Consider the following 9374-nt stretch of genomic DNA (forward strand, 5'->3'; position numbering starts at 1 on the left):
AAAAAAAAAAAACCAAAAAAACAAAAACCCCTACTCTGTGAGGCAGGAGAGATGGTTCAGCAGTCGAGAACGCTTGTTACTCCTACAGGGAACCCGAGTTTGGTTCCCAGCACCCACGGGGCGGCCCATCACTATCCAACTCTAATTTCAAAGGACTCAATGCCCGCTTCTGGCTTCTTCAAGCACCTGCATACACGTAGGGCTCATACATAACTTAGATTCATATGTATATGTAGATATAGATAGATATATACACACATACATATATACATGTGTATATACATATATGTATATGTGTATATACATACTTACACACACACACAATAAATCCAAAAACAACTGTTTTGTGGGGCTGGGGAGATGGTTTAGGAGATAAAGTGCTAGCTATGCATGCATGAAGACCAGAATTCAGATTCTGAGCTCCCAAGTAAAAGTCAGGAGTACATGGCAGTCTAGCACTCTAGAGGCGAGGAAGGGGATGAGAGTGGAGTATGCAGGGTTAGGTAAGGGGACCTACTCTGACTGGTCAGAGTAGGAGATAGCAATTGGCAAGCTTCAGGCTCAGCAGGAATGCAGCCTGAGTCACTGAATGAAGGGAGAGTTAGGAAGACACCTGATGTCAACATCCAGTGCACTTGCATAAACACACCTGACTACCCTAAAAACCTGTAATGTTGGGTATGAGCGGCACACAATGTAATCCCAATACTTGGGAGTCAGAGGCAGAAGCAGATGGATTTTTCTAAGTTCAAGGCCAGCCTGGTCCACAGTGTCCAAGTTCCAGGACACTGCCTCAAGAAAACAAAAAAATCTGTTATGGTTTTGCTTGATGCTGCTTCTATCTCTCTCCTCATTAAAGACTAAAGACTACTGAAGTACATATGCACATACTTAAAATCTTAGAAAAAAACTATAATTTGTTGAGTATTGTCCTACCTTTTAACTTAAGTAGTTATTTTCCATTAAAACATTTTATGGGGCTGGGTCAAATCATTCAGTCAGTACATACAGAATACACAGGCATAAGGGCCTGGTACCCAGAACCCAATAAGAGCTGAGTGTGTCAGTGATGCCTGCAACCTTAGCATCACAGAGTCAGGGACTGGAGGATCACTAGGACTCCCTGGCTACCCAAATCAGTGAGTTCCAGGTTCCATAAGAGACGATGTCTCAAAAAAATAAGGCGATAAGAAATTAAAGCCACCTAACACATATCTGGCCTGAACACACACAACCCTTCTACACACACACACACACACACACACACACACACAAAATGCAAACATAAAAATGTAGATAAAACCAATTAAAATTTAAGAAGAAAATGACACAGAAATTAAAAAAAAAAAAAAAAAGAAGTGAACTAAAATTTAAAAACAGGGCCAGGAGGGTGTCTTAGAGAGTAAAAGCCCTTGCTGAGCAAGGCTGATGACCTAAATTTGATCTCTGAAAGTCCTAACAAGAACCAGATGAAGTGCAAATTTCTAATCCCAGCACTCCTACAGTGTGATGGCAGGCAGAATGAGAACAGGCCAAGAGCTTGTGGGCTGGCCAGTTTGGCACATACACATAATGAAGAAATCAGAGCCCTGCCTTAACAAGGTAAAAGGTAAAAACCGAGTCCCTACAGTTGTTCTTCACATGTGCACACTGGCGTGTACCACCCACCTGTGCATGAACACACAACCACAGGCTCACAAGTAACAATTAAAACAAATAATCAGGGATGGGTGCATGGCTCAGTCTATAAAGCCCTGGCCTAATAAGTACAAGAACCTGAGTTCTAGCCTCATCAAGATGTAAAAATGCTTGTACTCCCAGTGCTGGAGAAGCAAAGGATCAAAAGCCAGCCAGTCTAGTCTAATTGGTAAGTTACAGACCAATAAGAGACTGTGCCTCAAAGAAAGTAGACAGTGTTCCAGGGGATGACACTAATGTGGTTTTCCGGCCTCCAAATATACCTGCACACATCCAGGGTCACCTGCACCACACCTGTCACACACACACACACACACACACAATAACATCTTTTAAAAACAAGTTGGTCAAAACCACAAAGATAAATACCTTGTTTCCCAAGGCCGGGCAGTAAAGGCATAAGGCTTAGAGGTTAGGGCCCCTACAGGGCAGATATCAATGACATTCCCAGACAGTTCAGACATAAACATTTTTTCAATGTATGTGCCAACTTGCATGTCATTTCCTCTGCCTGTTGTTCCCAAATCATCTACTCCTGCAATCTCACTTGCAAACCTAAAAAATAAAATTTGTTATCAAATGGATGAGCTCAGCAAAAAGTATTTCTTTTCCTTTTCATAATCACAAAGTCAATGACTTTCAAAACATTAAAAAGGAATTAGCATATTTTCAATGATAAATATAGTCAGCAAATAAAAATGAATTTTTCTCTGAAACTGAAGTGTAACACACAAACGGAAAATTCTACAAATCACTAGTATACAATTCAGTAAATTACCACACAATTAATACCAGACTAAAAGTTTTAAATTCAACTGAAATTGGCATTAACTGAAAGCAAATAGAAGTCATGTTATCGGGCTGGTGAGATGGCTCAGCAGTTAAGAGCACCAACTACTCTTCCAAAGGTCCTGAGTTCAAATCCCAGCAACCACATGGTGGCTTACAACCATCCATAACAAGATCTAACTCTCTCTTCCAGAGTGTCTGATGATAGCTACAGTGTAGTCACATATAATAAATAAATAAATCTTTAAAAAAAAAAAAAAAGAAGTCATGTTATCAGAACATATGAAACAAACAAACAAACAAACCAAAAAACCCCAAACCCAAGCAAACAAAACCTAACTTTTCCCCACTAAATAATGACTATCATTTCCAGTGTGGTTATTGGAAGAAACTATATGAATGTTAAGTTAGCACTGATAGGTTTCAAACCCAGGGCAAAAGGATAACTGAGGTGCCTAGCTAACATATCAAAGTGGACCTGGTTCAGATTCTCCCTCCATCTCAGGCACACCCAGCACTTCAAGCCCCTCCCCCAGCCCCCCAAACATCTCCAGCCAAGAGGCTGGGATGCCCTTCAGTCATTTTGCTATGTGGATCCTGTTGGGCTCTTCTCATCTACCATTTACCCTGGTGGCCTCTAGGTCTGACTCTCCCTTCTCCACCCCTCTCAGATCACCTGGCTCAGGGTCCTGTTCACTCTGCACTTTCCCAGGTCTGTCTGCCTCTGACTGTGCACTCCCTTTTATCTACAATAAACTTTCTCCTCCATCATTCCAGGGACCAGTCATGTCTTCCTTTTTCATTTCTTTTTTTTTAATTCAAGTACCCAGTGCTATTCCAGAAGAGAAACATTACCTGATGCACCGGGTACACTGGATGCATCTCGTCATGATGGTCTTTACCAGGGGCCCAATGTTCTTGTCCTCCACAGCACGCTTCCCCTCTAGAAATCGGCTCCTATCACTTCCAAACATCATGGACTGGTCCTTAAGTAGATTATGAGACAGTCAATCTAATGCTGCTAATGAAATTAAAATGAGTCAATCAAAAACATTTACAGATTATTCTAGATACCTGCAGATCACATTCACCTCCCTGGTCACAAATAGGACAATCCAATGGGTGATTTGCTAATAAGAACTCCATCACACCTTCTCTGTATGAAAAACCAAATATATAAAGCGACATAAGAAGCTATCACTAAAAATGGTGACCTATAGGCTAGCTCAATAACCTTTATAGATTTTTTTTTACATTTAACATAAATTTTATATTTACTTCCAGATATGCTATCATATTAATATTCAGTATTAAACACAGTTTGATCTTGTTCATAAGGGTTTAAATATTAATCCTAGGAAATTATGGCTTTCAGGGTCATAATTTGCTTACTCACTTATATATTTATTTTGAGACAGGGTCTCATGAAGCCCAGCTGGCATCCAACTCACAATGTGGCAAGGATTCTGTGTCCTTGTATGCTGATTTCCCAGCCTACACCTTCCGAGTGATGAGATCACAAGCATGTGCCATCACTGTCAGCTTTTTTTTGTTGTTGTTGTTGTTGTTTTTGTTTTTCGAGACAGGGTTTCTCTGTATAGCCCTGGTGTCCTGGAACTCACTCTTTAGACCAGCTGGCCTCGAACTCAGAAATCCGCATGTCTCTGCCTCCCGAGTGCTGGGATAAAAGGTGTGCGCCACCACGCCCAGCTTTTTTTTTTTTCTTTTTTTTAAAGCAACCACCCAATTCCTGAAATTATAGGCATGTGCTATTTTAAAATCATAACTTTTGGGCTGGAGAGTTGGCTCACTAGAGACATGGTTTTATTCCCAGCACCTGTATGGCAGCTCACAACTGTCTATATAAGTCCTGTTCCAGGGGATCCAACACCCTCACAAAGACATACATTCAGAAAAAAAAAACCCACATATAAAATAAAAATAAGTATAATCATTTTTAATTTAAAATGAAAACAGGGCTAGGATTCCAGCACTATGGCAAGTTTAATCCACAAGCCTCACAAACACACACTGAGCACTAGAGCAAATATTAATGTGTCATTAACATGTGCTCAGCTCAGTAAGTCCTGGGGGTACTCCTCTCAAGTTCTCAACACTGATAATATTCCATGCAACGCCTCCAACACCTGAGCGACCTCCTCTACTGTGTACTCATTTCTGCTGCTCTTAAAAAGTTTGATGCAGGGGGCTGGTGAGATGGCTCAGTTGGTAAGAGCACCCGACTGCTCTTCCGAAGGTCCAAAGTTCAAATCCCAGCAACCACACATAATGAGATCTGATGCCCTCTTCTGGTGCATCTGAAGACAGCTACAGTGTACTTACATATAAATAAATAAATCTTAAAAAAAATAAAAATAAAAATAAAAAAATAAAATAAAAACAACAAATTGTAAAAAAAAAAAAAGTTTGATGCAGCCAGGCATGGTGGCGCACGCCTTTAATCACAGCACTTGGGAGGCAGAGGCAGGTGGATTTCTGAGTTCGAGGCCAACCTGGTCTACAGTGTGAGTTCCAGGACAGCCAGGGCTACACAGAGAAACCGTGTTTGACGGGAACTCTGTTGCGTGTGGGCAGCATAATCACCTCCTGACAAATCTACACTAGTAACAACAAAGTACCTGGCTTTCTTAGATTTTTCCGAGTTTGTCAAGATATTCCAGCCCTTCATAACTGGCATAGCACAAGCAGCGACAACCTAGAATTTCAATGGAGAAATCCACACTTGTATTTATTTGTATACATAAAATATTGAATAAACCATTAAAAACAAAACAAGACCATGAGACATACAATAGGTTGCAGAACAGCCTGAGACCTGACTCAAAGATTAAAAAACAAAACAGAACAGAAGAAAAAAAAAACAAAGATTATCTTTCAAAATCAATTTTTGTTTTCAGATAGGTATAGTGGCAAATGCCTCTAATCTCAGCACTCAGAAGGCAGAGGCTGCAGGCCTGAGGCCAACCTATGCCAGCCAGGCTTTTCTTTATAGTAAGACCTTTTCTAAAAAAAAAAAAAAATCATATTTTTTAAAACTACTAATAGGATAATTTGAACATTCATGCTAATCTTTAAAACAAATAAAACATTACGGTGGTTTGTCCCCTCAAAAGGTCATATTCTAGAAGGTTGCTTCCTAGTCTACAGAAGTTTGTGAAGTAGTGCCTAATTGGAGGTACCTGGAATATGTGAGTTACACTGGCCTCTCAGTGACTAGGTCTTGGAGAATAACTCCCATAAGAAGCAGATTACTGTCACAAAAATAAATAAATAAATAAATAAATAAATAAATAAATAAATAAATAAATAAATAGTGGCTCTACCCAGGCTCTTGCTTTTCCTCTTCTCATATAACAACCAGAGGCTTACCAAATGTGGTTGCTTGATTTTGGGACTCCAAAACTATAAGCTAAATAAATTCCATCACTTCATAAAGTATTCAGATTTGGGTATTTTGTTATAGCATCCCCAAAGAAACTAAGACATATTAGCCCTATTAGTTAAAGCAACTCTTTATTCTGCTCTGAAATTGGGTCTTTTTTTTTTTTTTTTGAGACAGGGTTTCTGGAGCTCTCTGTATAGACTAGGCTGGCCTCAAACTCCCTCAAAGTCAAGAGATTCACCTACCTCTGTTTCCTAAGTGCTAGGATTAAAGGTATATACACCACTATGCCTGGCTTTTACTTTAAAAAATTTTAAGACAAGGTCTTACTACATAGTCCTGGCTGACCTGGAATTGGCTCTGTAGACCAGGCCAGTCTCTAACTCAGAGGTCTGCCTACATCTGCTTCTGCATGTTGGTATTAGAGGTATGTTCTACTACATCCAACCTCATCACCATTTTTGTGGTTTCAAAAACCAGGAATGGACAGACAAAATGGCTCAGTATGTAAAGGCAGGTACCAAGTCAATCCTGGAGCCTACATAAAGGAGGAGAGAAGTGATTGCACAAAGTTGCCCTCTGATCTCCACATGTTTTATGACACATGCATACACATCATGTACACACACATGATAAAGAATTTAAAAATAAAAAGGTACAGTGGTCAATGCTTATATTAGCACTCAGGAGGCTAGTGGATAAAGGCATTTGATATCAAGCTTAGTTTTGAGTTTGATATCCAGGACCAACTTGGTAGAAGAAGAGAACTCACTCCTCTGACCTCCACACATGCAGTAGTACATATGCGAATGCTGTGTGCACCAGTATTCACATACACATATGAATGTATACACACAAGCACATAAATACATATACCCTGCCTGACTCTGCCTCCCAAGTGCTGGGATTAAAGGTGTATGCCACCACCTGGCTTTTTTAACATTTAAAATTTTTTAAACTTTTAAGAGTTTAACACTAGACAGTGCTATGCTCTAAGTGCTATATTCGAGGTTAGTCCAGAAATAAATGAAGTCAAGGGCCAGAGAGATGGCTCAGTGGTTAAGAGCACTGACGACGGGGCTGGTGAGATGGCTCAGTGGATAAGAGCACCCGACTGCTCTTCCAAAGGTCCAGAGTTCAAATCCCAGCAACCACATGGTGGCTCACAATAATCTGTGATGGGATCTAATGCCCTCTTCTGGTGTGTTTGAAGAGAGCAGCAGTGTATCTATGTGTGTGTGTGTGTGTGTGTGTGTGTGTGTATATATATATATATATATATATAAAATACATCTTTAAAAAGGAAAAAAAAAAAAAAAAGCTGGGCATGGTGGTACAAACTATGATCTCAGCCCTGGGGAGGCACAGACAGGTGCTGCTATCCCTGGAACTTGCCCAGCCTAGCCTCAGCAGAAAGACCTGTGTCTAAAAAACTGGAGAATCCCTGAGGCATAATACTTGAGGTTGTCCTCTGCCCTCCAGAGAGGAACATGTACACACACACACACAAACCTTTGTTCATTTGTAGCAGATATATACACCAAAATGCAATTACATAACCTAAAGTGAACGTTTTCTCCACAACTCCTTGTCAGCATAAGCACTTCTAGTATACACTACACACCCACCGTGTATCTTAAGATTGTGTCTCAAGACCCTGAAAGCCTAAGAAACCATCTTGAACTCTGAGACTTGCTATATGGCATTTATGTTTATACAATATTTCCATCAATGTATTTTGTTTGAAATGAATCACTTGTGTGGTGATTTGAATAGGTATGGCCCCCACAGATTCATGCTTGGCCATAGGGACTGGCACTATTAGGAGGTTAGCCTTTCACTGTAGGCGTGTGCTTTGAGGGCTCCTTCTATGCTCAGACTCCACCCAGTGCAGAAGAAACCCTCCTACAGACTGCCTATAGAAGACAATCTTCTCATGGCAGCCCTTCGATCAGGAACTCTTGGCTTCTCCAGCACCAAATCTGCCTGCATGATGCCACACTTCTCACCATGATGATAATGAACTGAACCTCTGAAACTGTAAGCCAGCCCAGTTAAGTTTTTGCCTTTATAATAGCTGCCTTGGTTATGGTGTCTCTTCATAGCAATAAAACCCAAACTAAGACAACCTATATACAAAAAAAATATTGGATTTGTAGCAGTATTGATTTTAAATAAAGTTTGCTGCAAGATTTAAAGTCTTTCCCCTCCCACAGCATGATATGGAATTCCAGGTATCAGGTACCTTTGGAGCTTTCTCAATCTCTACCAGGCACATCCTGCAATTTCCAGCAACAGACAACCTTTCATGGTAACAGAAGCGAGGGATTTGCATGCCGACCTTCTCGCAAGCCTAGAAGACAAAATGCTGCTTTAGAATAATTTCCTTTGGATCTTGTTCTTACTGAACACAATAGATGGAGGCATCTTTTATTATTTTATCACCGTTACCCACTTATCTTATCTCCCTCCTATGTAAGTTCCTCAAGAACTCTTGCTCCGTTCCAAACCTGGCAGCTCTGAAGGTGCTATAACAAATTAGGTAAGACCTCACAGTCTGTGGTAAAGTCTTTCCCCATTATCTGCTTTGTCCACAGTCCACAAAAGCTCCCTGTCAACCTGTCCTAGTGGCTTCACTCCTGGCCTTCTCTTCTCATCTGAGTCACAGACCAACTTACATCTTATAGCTGGCCATGATTTAGTTTTACTTCTGACATCTCTACCACCCCCTAGCTAGCCAAAATACTTTCCATTGTGCCTTGATTTTATTTATTTATACTTTTTGGCTAACATTCAGTGCTTTCCTGTCTGTCTATGTCTAACCACAGTCTAGAAATGAAAAAAAAAAAAGTTTAGGTCTGTGATAACCCACAGTCATAAAGCAGTCTGTCTATGAGCAAATTTGTTACTTCTGGAGAAACTTAGAGAAATTGTGTACTATCCTTTACTTACCTGCCTTGCAGGACACATTGCTACATTGAAACTAAACAGTATGAAGGAAATAATTTTTTAAAATAAAAATAAGAAAACTCAGAGTCATAAAAGTAATTACCTGCAGGACAGTGGTTCCTGGTTCCACCATGACAGACTGACCATCAACAAATACTTCAATCAAGTTACCTGCTGCTGTGCCAGTTGTGCGAACTGGTCATCAAAAGAATAGGGTAAAAAAACCAAATTAACCAAATTGAATTCATTGCAGCAGAGCCTAATGAATTAGCTAAATATAAAAATTTTCATTTTTTACTAGTCTTCTCTCTCTAGATGCAAATTTTGTTTTTTGTTTTTTTCCAGCCAGGGTTTCTCTTTGTAGGTCTGGCTGTCCTGAAAAGACCAGACCAGGCTGGCCTTGAACTTAGAAATCCCCCTGCTTCTGCATTCTCAGTGCTGGGATTAAAGGCATGTGCCATCACAGCCTGGCTAAGATATGAATTTTTCAAGTACTAAATAAGCATAAAAGCTTTTTTTTTTTTTTTTTTTTTTT

At 40.1% G+C, this 9374-nt stretch overlaps 1 protein-coding gene across 2 annotated transcripts in view; it reads right to left on the bottom strand.

Annotated features, from left to right (window-relative positions):
• Ndufs1 (NADH:ubiquinone oxidoreductase core subunit S1) overlaps positions 1-9374 on the bottom strand; it is a 36477-nt gene that overhangs the window by 21558 nt on the left and 5545 nt on the right. For both annotated transcript variants that reach the window (XM_021174853.1, XM_021174861.1), the window contains exons 3-8: positions 8943-9034; positions 8136-8243; positions 5127-5203; positions 3562-3643; positions 3343-3473; positions 2068-2253 (exon numbers count right to left, since the gene is read on the bottom strand). In XM_021174853.1, the coding sequence (XP_021030512.1) occupies positions 2068-2253; positions 3343-3473; positions 3562-3643; positions 5127-5203; positions 8136-8243; positions 8943-9034 (676 nt within the window). The remainder of the gene's footprint in view (positions 1-2067; positions 2254-3342; positions 3474-3561; positions 3644-5126; positions 5204-8135; positions 8244-8942; positions 9035-9374) is intronic.

This window comes from Mus caroli, chromosome 1 (genome assembly GCF_900094665.2).
Source record: "Mus caroli chromosome 1, CAROLI_EIJ_v1.1, whole genome shotgun sequence".
Lineage (NCBI taxonomy): Eukaryota > Metazoa > Chordata > Mammalia > Rodentia > Muridae > Mus > Mus caroli.